This window comes from Procambarus clarkii, chromosome 23, assembly GCF_040958095.1.
Source record: "Procambarus clarkii isolate CNS0578487 chromosome 23, FALCON_Pclarkii_2.0, whole genome shotgun sequence".
Taxonomy (NCBI): Eukaryota; Metazoa; Arthropoda; class Malacostraca; order Decapoda; family Cambaridae; genus Procambarus; species Procambarus clarkii.
In genome coordinates, this window is record NC_091172.1 from 30,488,495 (window position 1) to 30,505,535 (window position 17,041).

At 44.0% G+C, this 17,041-nt stretch overlaps 1 protein-coding gene across 19 annotated transcripts in view; it reads right to left on the reverse strand.

Annotated features, from left to right (window-relative positions):
• Positions 1 to 17,041, reverse strand: part of LOC123763958 (cAMP-regulated phosphoprotein 21) — a 257,113-nt gene that overhangs the window by 62,258 nt on the left and 177,814 nt on the right. For 17 of the 19 annotated variants that reach the window (XM_069330057.1, XM_069330053.1, XM_069330049.1 and 14 more), the window contains 6 exons: positions 15,616 to 15,794; positions 6,806 to 6,874; positions 6,113 to 6,261; positions 5,014 to 5,112; positions 2,441 to 2,600; positions 1,512 to 1,667 (listed from right to left, as the gene is read on the reverse strand). In XM_069330057.1, coding sequence (XP_069186158.1) covers positions 1,512 to 1,667; positions 2,441 to 2,600; positions 5,014 to 5,112; positions 6,113 to 6,261; positions 6,806 to 6,874; positions 15,616 to 15,794 — 812 coding nt within the window. The remainder of the gene's footprint in view (positions 1 to 1,511; positions 1,668 to 2,440; positions 2,601 to 5,013; positions 5,113 to 6,112; positions 6,262 to 6,805; positions 6,875 to 15,615; positions 15,795 to 17,041) is intronic. The other 2 variants (XM_045751321.2, XM_069330055.1) reach the window with 1 other exon arrangement.

The following is a 17,041-nucleotide window of genomic DNA, read 5'->3' on the forward strand; positions in this document are numbered from 1 at the left end:
CATAGCATATGCTCCTTGCAAAATGTTCTTTATGTGATTCTAAGGTGACAGTTTTTTATCCAGCACCATCTCTATGTTTCTCTCTTTATCTGAATTCTTTAAAGCTTTTACACATAATTTGTAGGTTGTGTGTGACATATTTTCTCATATTCCACATTCCGTAATATGCATTTATTCACAATAAATGGTGCTTGAACTGAACTCTGTGATACTCCACTGGTAACATTTTACTAGGTGAGTACTTCTCCAGTCTCATACATTGCCTTTGATTACTGCCCTCATTTGTCTATTAGAAAATGTGTCACCCATGACAGAAATCTCCATGTCAATCCTCCAGCTTTATCCAGTTTCCTGAACAACAACAACTTATATGGGATTCTGTTGAATGCTTTTTTAGGTTCAGATAAATGGAGTCAACCCAACTATCTCTTTCCTGTAAAATCTCTGTGACTTTCAAAGAAGCTAAGTAGATTTGTTACACAAGATCTTCCCGATTGATACCCATGCCTGTCTGTGTGTTATTATATAAATTCTCTCCAGGTGTTCAATCTGAAGTCAACACCAGCAATCAACAGCCAATTAATGCACAACTATATTCTACCCACCTCAAGACTCCGCTCCAATATAGAAGCATCAAGAAATATGGACCAATAGGCTTTCTACAATCACTTCTATTCAAATACCCATTGTTTCGTGTTCTGTCTTGTGTTGATGAATTTAATACCCTATTAAATACCACCTCACCCCATCCACCTCACTCAAATGTAGATATAAACAAATCGGAGATGTGTAAGTTCTATTCAGTTGTGTATGTGTAAACTAAAGTCTTTGAAAATGTAATAAGTTTTACGAAACGCGCTCAAGTGTCGTGTCAGACTAGAAATAAAAATGAATTTTGGAGAATTGATTTTTGAATTGCCACCAACAGTGAAAAGAAATGTACGAAAGATTGAGAAAATTCGTGTTAGAATTATTAATCTTACTTTTTCGGTCATATTTAATAATATATGTCTACAGGAAAGCACTACACTAATATATATATATATAAATATATATATATATATATATATATATAATATATTATATTATATTATATTATATTATATTATATTATATTATATTATATTATAGTTATATGGTTCTGCAGTGAGGTGCTCTATGTCCTCGATTCACATTTAAGAAACCTGAGTTCAATTACCAGGTGGGACAGAAATGGTTGGGCACATTTACTTTCACCAGATACTTCTGTTCACCTAGCAGTAAATAGGTTCCTAGAAGTTACCAGGACAATGTGGATGTAACCCACAACTGTTGTGGGTTACATCCTGGGGCAAGGTCAGTAGTTGACCTAGGGTGACCTCAATAAGCCTAAGTGCAGTACAGGATTCTTGTCTCCAAGAACAGGAACTATAATATAGTTCCTAAAATAAATATAGTTCCTAAATAAACACTAAATATCTGCATTTACTGAGGCATCATTAAGAAATAATAGAAAATATTTCACGACATACTTTGTACAGGCTCAGGTGAAGCTTGCTGTAGACTGTGCTGTTTACTAGGTGGACTCCGGACACTGGTTGAGACAGGTGGAGGCAATTCATGTGGAGGGGGTGGAGAAACAGCTGGAATTTGAGGTATACATGTTGTTATGCTTCCACTTGAACTGCCTGTGGAAAATCATACTAACTGTCACACTAAGTCTAAATAAATAAATAAATAAATAAATAAAATAAAATACAACAGTGCTGAATGCAATGAAATGTCAATTTCTGGGTGAGCCCCGGTGGCTCCTTGAAGCTACTATCTCTGATAGTGTGCCATACTTTAGGTCCCATCCGTCGCAGGTTCTAGGGCCTACTGGAGACCAAAAGGCAGAACCTGGCCCCCTTTACAGAGGTGCAGGGAGCAGTGGCATTTATACATTAGGTTATTCAATTATGCCACCACTGAGGAAGGCACCCTGAAAGCCAGCAAAATAAAACAATCCACTGCTGGCTTTAAACAAGACCACAGCCTCAAGAAATAGCTATAGAACTCGCTCCAACAATGTGAACAAGGGATTGAAATTTCACGAAACTAGCGCCAGCTTGTTAACCTCACCTCTTCCCCCCCCCATCCTTTGTTTAAGGGAAGAGGCAGGCAGCCAGGGGGTCAGCCAACTGCTGCACCCTTCAGTTCAACAATGATGCAACCCTCCCCCCCTCAAAGAGAACCTGAAGGGAAGGAGGATGTTAGGAAGCCACTGGGGCTCACCCAGAAATTGGTCCACTTTCAGTATGAAGCAATCTCAGCTAAACAACTTCATGGAGCCACAGATTGGGCCGGAACAATATAATCTGGATTTTTGAGGTGTGCCTGTATATGCTCTTCTGTCTACTAAGATTCTCCTCACCTACTGAAAGTAAGAAATGTGATAATAATGATTAAAATCACAACATACCTGATGGTTGACTGGTTGTATCCTTATTTGTTGGTGATTCTTTTTCCCGTGAGTTCCCACTACTGGAACTATTACCATTAGCACCAGGACTGAGCTGAGGTGGATTGTTTGGGTCAAAACGATATACTGACCCATCAGAATTCATATAAGGCTGTCCACTCTAAAAAAAAATTGAAAAGAATGATTATACTTGTGTACATAGGACAAGAACTATTTCCACATGAGTTTCATGAAAAGTAATAAAATCTAATTACATAAAATCTAATGGCTAGGGAGTGATCTAATGGCCAGGGAGGGAGGGATGTCAGGGAGCCTCTGGGTCTCACCCATAAAATGGTGTTTCATTGCATTCAACGCTGGTTTTCTGTGGAGAGCCCCCTTCGGCTCCCCGGAGCCACCTAACCAAAGATAAGAAGAAAAGGGACTCACCCAGGAGGCGGTTGTCACTTGCTCCTCAACTCAAAGTCAAGACAACAGGCCGCAACTTGTGACCCAAGACTATACATGCCTGAGAAAGACTAGGAACATTAACAAGGTAACATGCAACCAGGACCCTGTTCGACCTCCAATAGCTCCGTGGCCAAAAGACAGGCCAGGACATTAGCCAAACAGCAGCTGAATGCCAAACTTACGAACAGCGTGGGCACGGGAAAAGACCACAGGCTGGCTGGACCGAATAATCCTGTGGACAACCTGGGAGACCTGCGCCCTGGAATAGGGAAAAAGGGGAAACTGGGTCAACCCAAAGAGTGTCCTCTGTCAGCGAGGCCGTAAAGCGCAAATAACAGCGAAGAGCCACAAACAGACAAAAACATGATGCACCCATGGCTGAACCAACCAAGCATCAACAACCTAAGGACCTCTCCGGAAAGCAGCAGACTCATTCTTCGCCAGAAAAAAAAGGAGACGACTGCAAACAATGAAAAAACCACCAGGAGTGAAAGAGCAGAAACCCCTGCGCCGGAGGAGAGCATGATATTCTCCGACCCGACCCCCAGAGACCAATGCCAACAAGAAAAGAGTTGTATAAAAACAGTCCTGAACCGAGGGGACCACCACTAACCGAGGAGAAGGGAAAAGAGAGCACCTGGTACAACGACCAGGACAGCTCAGGTGGCGCATGAGCAGGCCGGAGGTGAAAACAATGCCCGAGAAAGCTTGCGGAACGGAGCAGAAGTGACATCCACCCCAAATGCAAGCTGCAGCAGCTCCGCCACCACCACCCGAAACGAGGTGACAGTATCTGGCATAAGAAGGCGGTCCTGAAACAACCAAGAGAGAAAGGACAAACCAACCCAACCAGGAAACAAAAATAACCTACAAAGATACACGTGCCGACAAGACCACCAGGAAATCTCATACTGCCGTCTAGACGAAACTCGCAGGTGGGACACCAACTAAGTCACCTGATCACCAAACAAGTGGTGATAAACCTGCGTCAAAAAGACCAGACATGAGAAGCAGAGAGGATCGAACCAGCCACGTACCGGAATGGACCAATCTGCTAAAAAAAAGGCAGAGCCGCGGGAAGACCCTCAGGTTCGGACATCGAGCAAGAAGCACCTGAAAACCAGGGCTGGGCCTGCCACCAAAGAGCCAATAAGACTATTCATCCCTGGTAAGTCTCTCTGAGCTAACCAGGACCCGGAGCAACAACCGAACCGGTGGGAAGAGGTACAAGTAACCCCAACTCGACCAGTCCAGCCAAAAGGCATTGACCCCGATGGCCTCACAGTCTGGGAAGGGCGCCACATACGCTGGAAGACGCCTCAACCAAGTTGATGCGAAAAGGTCCACCTCTAGGTGCCCGTACGTTCGGCAGAGCCAACTGAACGAGTCTGTGTCGACCGTCCATTCCATGGATAGGGGAATGAACTGAGACAGGCTAACCGCCAGGACGTCTGACACCCCCCTGAACGTGAACCGCCAGGAGAGCCAAACCCTGAGAACTCAGCAAATGAGTCACCTGAAGCGACCAGCCCCAACAAGCCAAGGACCGCATCGAACCCCCGCTGTTCAGACAATGAACCGCAGGGGAGCAGTCCGAATGGAACTGGATCATTGCTCCACGAGCAACACGAACCCTCTGAAGCAAATGTCACACCACCGCGAACTCCTGCACAGTGCTGTTAGCCCAACGGAAGGATGGACCCCACCGATTCTGGCTGGCCTGGTGAGTACTGGTCACAAAACCCGAGCAGAGAAACGAGGCATCCGTGAGCACCTGAAAACCCTTCCATCTTTTCTCTCTTTAAGATAAATAACTTGCTTTGCCCTGCCTTTACTTTTTTTGGTGGCTTTCCTTGCATCTATGAGAACACCAGATTCTGTTCCTGGTGCCTAGCAGTTTTATAGATGCCTATATCTCACAAATCAAGCTTGGACCTGGGCCGAAGCTCCCAGAACCCCATCCAGGTTTAATCCAGGTAGATATTAGAGCTAAGCCACTAGAGAGCTACAGAGGGCCCATTAGAAATACTCCTTTCAAACAATTTGACATTGTTTAAAACATTTATGCACTTCTTTGCACAGCAAAAATTATATTTAAAGCAACAAACTGAAAAAAGAATTACCTGTGGGTTGATTAACATGGCTCCTGGAGGTACAGCTTCCATGTCTGTGACTGCCCACATTACTGCCTGGCTCTCCCCTTCACCTCCCCACATACCCACCTGAAAATGTATTAATGAAATTTTGAGATAGAAAATGTGTATGAAAAATAAAAACAAAAATAACAATAAATGCAGCATTATATGTACAGTGTACTATATGTGTGGGTGTGTCTAATTACTTAGGTAGAGAGTATTTATTTTATCAAAATGTAATTACCTAAGTGTATTTACAGGATGAGAGCACCTTTTTTGTAGTTTTGTTCTCAAAATTGCAGTTTTCACAATTTCTTTCTGCTCATACTTATTAATTTTCATCATAATTTTTATGTGTGTTGATCATATTACAATACATCTTTTCCTTCTAACCATCACAGTTTTGAAATACTGTATTTAGAGAATTTAAACTTTTCTCTTGGCTCTTTCCTGAAAGTACCCCCTCCCCCCCCTGATGGTTCCCTAAAGCTATCTCACTGAGATTGTTCCAAACTATTTAGTCACATCAGTTGCAAAAGTTGGCCTATCTAAGGGCAGGCAAATGAGCAATTTTGATGTCACCACTGGATGGTCACTTGTGATGCCAAATTGAAATTTGGAAGGGCTTGAATATTCATCAGTGTACCTCTCCAATGTCTCTAGCACCTTGTGTCATCCATGCAGTGCTCATGACTGAATAGTGTTTATGAATCCTGTTTCTTCCAGGGAATTATTACTTTAGTATTAACTCGATGGAAACCCATAATGTTATTTTTTGGATAGAACCAAGTTAGAAAAGAGGAAACTTGAATTGAAACCATTTATAACTAAGCATGTTTACTGAATTGAAAAGAAAGAAAATAATTATTTTTTGTATAATAAACCCCTATTACAATGGCTGTTGATATTAGCACCTCTGGCTAAAGTTCTGAACATCAGTGGTACAGTATTGTAATTACTTCCATGCCCCACTTAAAATTAATGAAATGCACTAAAAAGAACATTACCCATAAGTCAAAAGAGAATACTGTATAAAAAACAAGTAATTTTCTCTATTCCACTTGTATTTGTTTTCATTTAATATTACCTGGCTGCTGGAGGACTGTTGGTGTTGACTAGTGGTTGGGGAAGGAGTGGTAGATAGTGTGTTAGACACAGTGGTAGAACTCGTGTCTTGCCTTTGCGATTTATATCCTGAACTCATGCTCTGATCACTTATCCTACTACTGGTTGAGTCTGTTGAGAGAAATAAATATGAATGGCATTGTTAGAAACATTTAAACAAATATATATATATTATATGATTAAATCATCAAAACATTACTCAAGTAAATGTTATTTAAGGGTATTTTTCTGAAACAATCTCACCTTCTTATACCTAATTCTGTACACTAATATGCTGCTTGTTGGCCATGAATAGTCTACTCAAACACCTCATGCACAGATCACTGTTTCTCATCTACATGTTTTCTACCTATCTCATGTACTATATTCAACATGTAATTTTTTTGCTTATGTTGAATCTTAAATTGTGCCCTCTCCTATGTGAATTTACCAGCATACAATTCCATAAATTCTTTGGGCCACATTGCCTCATGCTCACATCACCTAAGTACATTATTCATTACACAATCAAAAATGAGTGGAACTTGGAAAAACACAGTTGACCAGCCTTATGGCAAAAGGTAAAAGAGAAAAAATGCGGCTATCATTGTATTTATTAAGGATTTCTTTTTATAACTTCACAAAATTATATGTAATATTAATCCTAAAAGCATACCTGAATCGTCTGTCTGGTGTTCTTGATTCCACTGACATTGGTTTGATCTGAAGTCAAATCTGCAGAAATCTGTGGATCCGTGAAACATTTTCATCCCTGCATAATAAATAAATATTTTCCAAGTTCCATATCACCCTTTAATTTTTGCATTTCCTTATCACTTCTGTTTATATAATAATGCCAAAATATCTCTTTTTAAAAAATAAAAATTGTCTCTCTAACCTGATAAACTCATTGGCCAAACATTTATTCCATTAGTATACTTTAAAAATATAATGGAGAAAGTCACATTGATAAGCCTGGAACAAATAAATACTAAACCCCATGCCATTAACAAAGAGAAAAGTGACAATATTTTGATCTATCCTGGACAGTTATCAAGTCAAGACTGACCTAAATATTGTCATTTTCACCATTTCTAATGTGTAGGTTTAGTTTGTATTTACTGAAAACAAATACAGTACTGTATCAACAAAATCTGCCACTGCAATATTTTTCTTCAATCTGCAAAGTACTAATTAAATTTTATTGTCTGCCACATTGTCAGATAAATTATTTATCAATCAATGAAGAAATATGTAAGCATTTCAACATTTTGATCATATATTCTATACAGTTTATCACTATAAATATTTATGAGCTAAAATATATTTAGTTTATGAAATTAATTCATCAAAATTTTCCATCTTTCTACCCACCATATTTCATTCTCATACTAACTACTGTAGATACAATCAGGTCCATAAAGCTTCTCCTTTTAAAATAATAATAATAATTTGCAATTTATGATGAATAAATAAAATTTATAAATTCATCCGCAAACCATGAATTCCTTCCATTAACATTAATTCATTCATCAGATTAATATCTGCTTTTATTGGTTTTTCTGTGGGGAGCCCCTCCAGCTCCCTGGAGCTATATGAATGATATATACTATATTAGTCTGGGGTTTCAGTCAATGGAGTTCTGCTTACCGGAGACCAGAGCCGGAACCTGGCCCCCCCTCAGAAAGGCACAGGGAGCAATGGCTTAAGGAGACCTCTTGTATTTGGGGGTATTCCTCGTCTGCCATCGACCAGGGTTAGGCACCTCAAAAAGGCATCTCAAAACTAACCCCACGTGGTAGGAAAATGCAAAAGATCCAAGACCGAACAGAGAAACAAAACTCCCCAAAGGAAAACAAAAGAAACAAGCAAACAAGCAATCATCATTCACTGCAGCCGAGCAGCTTTTCTGCGCAGCCCCGGACCTATGCACCGGCTACTCACACCTCAGTTTGTAGGCTGAAGTGCACTGGGGAGGTTGGCAACTCTGGCCCCAGATTCTAGTGGGATTATGTGCCCTTGTGGTGTTTCCTGCTGTTTGTGGCACGATGGCAAGGGGTAACATAGTGTACTGAGGGCTGCCTTCCCTAAGCATCCTGTGAGTACTACCCTTGGGTTCTAGGGTTCCCTTCCCTAGGGCTTTTGGGCTTCATTTCCATAGGGGTTCCTGCTGCTTGGCAGTTGTCCCAACTAAACTCCAGCTGGGGTTTAGTGGCCTGTGTTTGGCCTTGGGTAGGAAGTAGTGTGTTGCTGGTTTGGGGTGCAATGTGCTGTGCAGCACGCCTACCTAGCGACTGCCATATTCCAACCACTTGGGCTGGACGGTAGAGCGACGGTCTCGCTTCATGCAGATCGGCGTTCAATCCCTGACCGTCCAAGTGGTTGGGTACCATTCCTTTCCCTCCGTCCCATCCCAAATCCTTATCCTGATCCCTTCCAAGTGCTATATAGTTGTAATGGCTTGGCGTTTTCTCCTGATAGTTCCCTTCTCTTCCCTTCCCTGTTCCTCCTGTTGTTGTTGTGCTTATGCAGGGTTTTTCTTTTCTTTTTGTTTATTGTTGGAGGAGGGCTGCCTGGTTTGACTATTAGTCCCACTAAGGTATTTTGTGGCCCTCGTTTAGGCCCCTATGCTCGTACATCTCTCAGGGGTCCAGTTATAGCCTTATTACCTCATGCTGACATTCTCATACAAGGGCTCAACCGGCTTTGCAGCACCATTGCCTGGGCTTCCTGTAGGCTGAACCATTATGGGCCCTGGAAAACCCCATTGGGGTGGGTGAACCTATGGATGTGTCTTCCAAGTTCCATCTTGCCTTGTGCGAGGTTGAATGTTGTTTGTTGCCCTTGTCTCAGGGTGATGGTTTCCTATTTTGCCTCCATAATGCTGCCTGTTGGGTTGGTGATACCTACAACCCAGAGTCTTGCAAGATGTGTTCCCAGCTCGTACCCCAATTTACCTGTTCTTCTTCGGAAGTTCTTTGGGGTCAGATGGCATTTGGGTTGCATCGTTGGTTTTGGTTGCTGCAACACGCTAGGTTGGTTACCCGCTTGAATGCCCTGGGGTTGCCCTGTTTTGGTTGGTCACACCTCGGGCTGTTGGTCATTTCGACCTTGATGCAGTCCATGCCCCTGGGTCCTTCCCCTGCTGCTGTGGTTCCTCAGCTCCTCTTCCCTTCTGCTGCCAGCTCCCAATTGTCTGAGAGTTTTGGGGTCAGGGTGGGGTTTAGTTGGGAATGAAACTCTGGCTGCTCTGTGGGTTGCCCCAGTCATTGCGGGGATGGAGGCCTTTGAGCCTGCTCCTCCCGATGAGGTTTCTGGGCCTTACCATCAGGCTCCCCTTCTAGTTGCCTTTCCCCTTGGACTTTGCCTTTCTTCTAGGGTGGTGGACGTAGAGAGCGACTCTGCCCCGGTGGGCCTCTGTCGAGGGTTCCCGGGGTTGTAGAGGGAGCCTGCTCACAGTTCTGGGGCTGTTTGACCCTGCTTAGGCCTGGTGCCTTCTGGGTGGGTTTTTTCGTTCCTCCTTTCCATTTTCTTTTTTTCTCCCATTTGCTGATGTGAGTTCCACTTTTCGTCAGACACTTCTCCTTTTGTTTTGATGGCCATTTTGTTTTTTGGTGGGCACTTCCTTGCCTGGCCACCAGGGCCATGCTGCGGTTTGTTTACATGTGACTGCTGGGTGTGTGAGTTCGTGTTTTGGGGCGTTTCTATGGAGAGCCCCTTCAGCTCCCCAGAGCCTACCAGGCTGATATGTATGTATTAGACCGTGGCATCAGTCAATTCGATTGGAGTTATTTCCTACCAGGGACCATGAGCCAGAATCTAGCCCCTCCTCAGAGAAGCACAAGGAGCAATGGCCTATAGAAGCCTCCATGTGGTTGGAAGAATTCCATGTCTGCCATTGACTGGGTTAGGCACCCGGAAAGGTAGGCGTCCCAAAAACCCCACCTAGTTCAAAACTGCTACCGAAAGTCGAAATATCAAGCAAAACTCCCCAATCCGAAAACAAGCAGACGAGCATGTCGTCATAACCACTGTCATGCCACTGTCTGCGAAGCCCCCTTCTTCCCAGGAGGGGGAACGGGAAGCCCCAGACCCCTGTGCCAGCCATCCAACCCCAATTCCGAGGATGATGTGTTGAGTGGAGATCGTTCAACTCTGGCTCCTGTCTCTGTACTCACCTAGTTGTACTCACCTAGTTGTGTTTGCGGGGATTGAGCTCTGGCTCTTTGGTCCTGCCTCTCAACTGTCAATCAACTGGTGTACAGATTTCTGAGCCTATTGGGCTCTATCATATCTACATTTGAAACTGTGTATGGAGTCAGCCTCCACCACAACACTACTTAATGCATTCCATTTGCAGGGGGAGGGGGTTTCTTCCCCCCCCTCCTTTCCCTGTACAAATTTTATATAAGTTCTGCTCCTCCCTGGGTTCGGTTCCGGGTTCTTTGGGTTCTTTGGTCTCTTCCTTCCAGAGGGTTTCAGCTGTGAGCCTCATGAGGCTCATAGCACAGTGCAAGAGTTCGCAGCAGTGTGACTGTCGCTTCGGAGGCTTCAAGTCACTCACGAATCAATGATCCGGTTTCATTTGGACTGTGCCCCAATGGTTCATTGCCTGAACCGAGAGGGTTGTGATTCAGTCCTTGGCTCTTTAGAGCTGGTTGCTTCGGGTGACTCGTCTGTTGAGTTCTCGGGGTTTGACTCTCCTGGCGGTTCACATCCAGGGGGTGTCCAACATTCTGGTGGATGGCCTGTCCCAGTTCATTCCCATTTCCACAGAATGGACGGTTGATGATGACTCGTTCCACTGGGTCTGCCAGACGTACGGGCGCCCAGAGGTGGACTACATCACATCGGCGTGGTCTTGGTGTCTCGCAATATATGTGACGAGCTTCCCCGACTGTGAGGCTGTCAGGGTCGATGCCTTTTGGCAGCACTGGTCGAGGTGGGGGTTATCTTTACCTCTTTCACCCCGGTTCAGCTGTTGCTTCGGGTTCTGGCTTGGTTGAAGACTTACCAGGGGAGAGTTGTCCTGTTAGATCCTTGGTGGCCAGCCCAGCCTTGGGTTCAAGCGCTGCTTGCTCGGTGTCTGAACCCAGGAACTCTTCCGCGCCTCTGCCTCTTCCAGCTGATTGGTCCAGTCTGGTACGTGGCTGGTTTGATCTTCTCCGATCTTCAAGTCTGGTCTTTCTGATGCAGGCTTATCACCACTTGTATAGTGATCAGGTGGCTTCGTTGATGGTGTCTCACCTGCGTATTTCGTTTCGGCTGCAGTATGAAGTTTCCTGGCGGTCCTTTCATAATTTTTTGTCTCTTTGTAGGTTGTCTTCGGTTTCAGATCGGGATGTTTTGGACTTTCTCTCTTGGCTGTTTCAGGACCGTCATCCTATGCCGAATACTGTCGCCTCATATCATGCAGTGCTGGCGGAGCTGTTCATACTTGCGTTCCATAAGCGTTCTCGTGCTTTATTTCACTTCCTGCCTGCTCATGCCTCAGTGAACGGCCTCAGCTGTTCTGGTCGTTAGACCGGTTGCTCTCTTTTTCTCTGTTCTCCTCAGTTTGTGGTGGCCCCTTCGGTTCGGGATTGTTTGGTAAGACTCTTTTCTTGTTGGCATTGGCCTCTGGAGGTCGGGTCGGGAAGCTTCATGCTCTTCTCCGATGCAGGGGGTTTCTGCTCGCTGGTTTTATGCCTCTGTCAGGAGGTTTTCATCCTCCCATTGCCGTCTCTCTGTTTTGTTCTTTCATTAGGGGCTTCCTGCCCTGTTTGTTCTTCTGGGAATGTTTGGGTGTTTGTCTTTTTTGCCCAGTCTTTTGTTTTTTGTGTTTGGGTTCTGGGCTCTAGTTTTGGGGTCAGTGTCTGTGCCCTGCATGCTCCACTGGCTCCCACGCCTTCGGCCCTTGATTTTCAGTCTGTTTTTCTGACCGTTTTTGTTGGGGGTTTGATCAGGGTCGTGTGTCTGGCCCTTCCTTTCTGTGGTGCATTTTCTTCTGGCAAATGTCGTGGTTTGGGCTTCCCCTAGGTTCATTTCCAGGTTCCTTTGGGTCCCTCAGTTGCTTTCTGGAGGTTTTTCTTCCTCTTGGGTTTACCCTGTGGAGGTTTGGGAGGACCCTGGTGTTTTCCTCCTGTACATCCCGGAATTTGCTTCTCTTGGCCCGGCCTCTTTTGCGTTAGGGTCCTTGTCCCCATTTTGGGTGTGTGTGGGTGTGTTCTTGTAGCCCCGTGGTGGCCAGCACAGCCTTGGTTTCAGGCACTACACGCTCGATGTCCAAACTCGGGGAATTTTCCGCGGCTCCACCTCTTCCAGAAGATCTGGCCAGTCCGTTACATGGCTGGTTCGATCTACGCCTCCACTCATCGCATCTGGTCTTTTTGACGCGAGTTTATCACCACTTGTATGGTGATCAAGTGGCTTTGTTAATGGTGTTCCACATGCGGTCCTCATCTTGGAGACAGTATGAGGTGTCTTGGGGGTCTTTTGGCCATTTCCACTCTCTTCGTAGTATGACTTCCATTTCTGTTCGAGTTGTCTTGTCCTTTCGTTCTTGGCTCTCTCAGGATCGTCATCTTATGCCAAATACTGTTCCCTCATATTATGTGGTGCTGGCGGAGCTGCTCCAGCTTGCGTTCCATAAGCTTTCTCATGCATTGTTTCACCTTCGGCCTGCTCATGCACCGCCTGAGCCATCCTGGTCTTTGAACAGGGTGATCTCTTTTCTCTCTTTTCCTCAGTTTGTGGTGGCCCCTTCGGTTCGAGATTGCTTCCAGAAGGCTCTCTTTCTGTTGGCATTGGCCTCTGGGAGTCAGATAGCTGAGCTTCATGCACTCCTCTGGTGTAGTGGTTTCTGCTCTTTTGGTCCTGGTGGACATTTTGTTTAGTTGTAGCCGTCTCCTTTTCTGACAAAGAATGAAAAGGCTGGCTTCTGGAGGGGCCCTTGGGTTATTCATGCTTGGTTGGTTAGACTAGGGGTGCATCATATGTTGTGTCCGGTTGCAACTCTGTGCCATTACCTTGGTGCCTTGGCCTCTGTGGCGGTGGATGCTCTTAGGGTTGATCCAATTTTCTTTCCTCTGTGGCGGTGGATGCTCTTAGGGTTGATCCAATTTTCTTTCCCCTGTCACAGGATTCGGGTCTCTCAGGTTGTCCACAGGATTATTAAGTGTAGCCATCCTGAGATCTCCCCCATGTACCCATAATGTTAGTTAGTACAGTATGCTGCATTTAACTGAACAGCCCAGGAAATGTCAGCATTTCCTGCGCTTACATTCAGCCGCCGTGGTTTTGGAGGTTGAACAGGTCCTAGCCACTCATTATTTGGTAAATGTTCCTGGTCCCATTCGTTTGTGTTTGGCTTCGGGTTGCAGTTTGGAGTCAGTTGTCTTGTCTTCAAATTGATCCACGCGGTGCGGCCTCCTCCTGAGTAAATCCCTCTTTTTACTTATCTTTAGTTATGTAGCTCCAGGGAGCCGAAAGGGCTCCCCACACAAAACCAGCATTGAATGTAATAAAATGCCATTTTCTGGGTGAGCCCTGGAGGCTCCCTGGCACCCTCCCTCCCTCCCTCCGGTTAGCAGTTTTGTTTTTGATGCTCAGCCTACAAACTGAGGTGTGAATAGCCGATGCATAAGTCCAGAGCTACCCTCCTCCCGGGGAGGGAAGGACTGCGCGGACAAGTGGCGAGGTGGCGGTGAATGACAATTGCTTGTTTGCTTGTTTCCTTTGTTTTCCTTTTTTGGAGTTTTGTTTCTCTGTTCGGTTTTGGGTTTTTTGCAATTTCCTACCATGTTGGGTTTGTTTTGTGATGCCTACCTTTCTGGGTGCCTAACCCTGGTTGATAGCAGACAAGGAATACCCCCAAATACAAGAGGGTCTCCTTAAGCCATTGCTCCCTGTGCCTCTCTGAGGAGGCCAGGTTCTGGCTCTGGTCCCTGGTAGGCAGGACTCCATTGACTGAAGCCCCAGACTAATATAGCGCATATCAGTCCTATAGCTCCAGGGAGTCGAAGGGGCTCACCTAGAAAATGGAGTTTCATTACATTCAATACATAGTTGACATATGTAAGAATGTAATGGCATATTCCTGAATCTTGCACCTTAATTTGCATGAGTTTTTTTCTACACAAAGGAATGCACAAGGCAGCTGAGATGTACATAATGGTGCTGCTAACAGTAGCATTATATTCATTATTTTATTCTAGACAAGACTTAATTTATCAAAACAGGCACAGATGATAAAAACTAGTGGAAATATGGTTTCTGTTGTACACCAAAACTTAGAGACAATATTAATCGCAATGAGATAAGTATAAGCATAAAAAAAAACAATAAATGTAATGAAACTCCCCATTCAGGGTGAGCCCAGGTGGATCCTTGTAGCTATGTTGCCAAATTAATTTTCCATTACATAGCCACATCAGTCACAGTAGTCTTATTTACCTACTGAAGACCAGAGCCAGAACCTGGGGCCCCTCAAAGAGGCACAAGGAGCAGTGGATTGTTTCTGTCACCCTCACCAAGAACGCACCCAGAAAGGAAACAAAAACAATACAAAAAAGCTGCTTTATTCATGAAAACAAAACACCAAAACAGACTGGTAGTTGTGAGGGCTCGTTGATCTGGCCTGCTTCCCTCCTCCCTCAAAATGAGGGGAAAAGGTAGGCTGAACTGGCTTGCACTAGTTTCACAAAATTTGGGTCATTTGTTTTCATAGATGGGGGGGGGGGTTCTTTTGGCAGCTTTTTTGGCTGAGGTCTTGTTTTTAACCATGCAGTAGTCTGTTTTGTTTCGCTAACAAACTGGGTGCTTCCCTGGTGGTGGCTGACATGAATTAATTTAAATGTAAAGTGTTCATAGTCCCACCACTCCCTGCACCTCTCTGAGGTAGGGGGGGCCAGGTTCTGGCTCATGGTCCTCGGTAGGCCAGTAAGAACTCCACGACTGTTGGCACCTAGTAGTATGGCACTGAATCAGTGCAATAGCTTCAGGGAGCCACAAGGGACTTCCCCCAGAAAAAGGATGCACGTATATTTGTGACAACTCGCGAGTGTTGAATACCCCATGAGACCAGCTCCAGGCATCTCCTGCATAGGGTAAACACCCAGTGATGTCATCAGTCATTACAGTGGTTAAAATATGCAGGAAAGAATAATGAACCGATCTGGAGTACGGAAGGGAATGAGTGTTGCTAAGAAACAGTAGAATGCATGTGGACAAGATAAAAGTAAGAAGAATGGTGAGATAAAAAGTACTGGGAAGGCATGACTGAGGAGAAATATTGAAAAAATAGGTGTAGACATAAAATAATGGATTGTCTTGTGCAAAAACAGAGAGCATGTAGGTGAAGCTAGGTGACATGGGCTTGAAGAATCCCATGAAACTGTGCAAAAATAAAGAATATTAAGGAGATATCATGGTAACCTTACTAAGTAGTGAAAGACAGTTTACAGACTTTAAGTAAATATTATTTTATAATGAAAAATATATTCTTACCTTGTTTACTTAATCTAGACGAAGAGAGATTACTTGAGACAGATTCTCCTCGGGATAATACTGTTACTCCTCCACTGTAACCCCCAAAACTATGTGACTTAAACACTGGAGGTCGTAATGATCTTGGGTGAAGAGTATCTCTGCTTTCAAATGATTCAACTTTTGGTAATCTTCCAGGTCTGATTGACAAATGAGAGTAAAAAATTATTCAACATTCAATTAATATAAACAAAAATATATTGCACTGTACAAACATGGATAAATCTTCTTAATATTTTTTAAACAACATCTCTTAAAAATTAATTGAATTTCAGCATTTATACAAATTTATAATTAAACCAAGAAACCATGTCTTAGACATTCAGAGTAAAAGTCAGTTATTTAGATTAAAAATAAGCATCCCATTCATTTAACCACTTAACTGCGCCAACCGAGTATTCTCGGTCGGCGAGAAACTGCACCAACCGAGAAAACTTTTTTTGATTTTTCGGTACCAATTATAAATGTGTACGAGGTTGGTTGTGTACGAAATGGACTCTTAGGACCTCCAGTGAGAGGCAGCCATTTTGAAAAAAATTCCCAGAATGCCTTAGGGCTGCTGGCTGGGTTAGTACTGAATGAGCAACCATGGGTGGTCGTGGAATTCAATATTCATAAAGAAATGTAAAGTAACAGTAGCGTGAGCGCTCAGCTTAATATGGAGAACGAGCCTGGATACAGGGAAGATACCAACTGCACTTAAATCAGCAGATATAGCTCCGCTGCACAAGGGGGGGGGGGGGTAGTAAAGCCTTGGCAAAAAATTACAGACCAGTTGCACTAACATCACACATAATAAAAAATTTTGAAAGAGTTGAACTACACAACCTAGGACAACATGGATTTAGAGCGGGAAGATCCTGTCTGTCACAGTTACTCAACCACTATGACAAAATCACTGAAGCTCTAGAAGAAAAGCAAAATGCAGATGTAGTATACACAGACTTTGCAAAGGCATTCGACAAATGTGACCATGGAGTGATAGCACACAAAATGAGGTCAATGGGAATAACTGGTAAAGTAGGACGCTGGATACTCAATATCCTGTCGAACAGAACACAAAGAGTAACAGTCAACAAAATAAAATCGAGCTCAAGTGCAGTTAAATGCTCTGTACCTCAAGGTACAGTTCTTACACCGCTACTGTTCCTTATTCTCATATCAGATATAGACAAAAATACAAGTCACAGCTTCGTGTCAACCTTTGCAGATGACACAAAAATTAGCATGTAATTACCTCTGCTGAAGACATTGAAAAACTACAAGCAGATATCAACATAGTTTTCGATTGGTCAGCAGAAAATAACGTGATGTTTAACAGTGATAAATTCCAGGTACTTAGGCACGGCAAAAATGAGGATCTGAAACATAATACAGGGTACAAAAC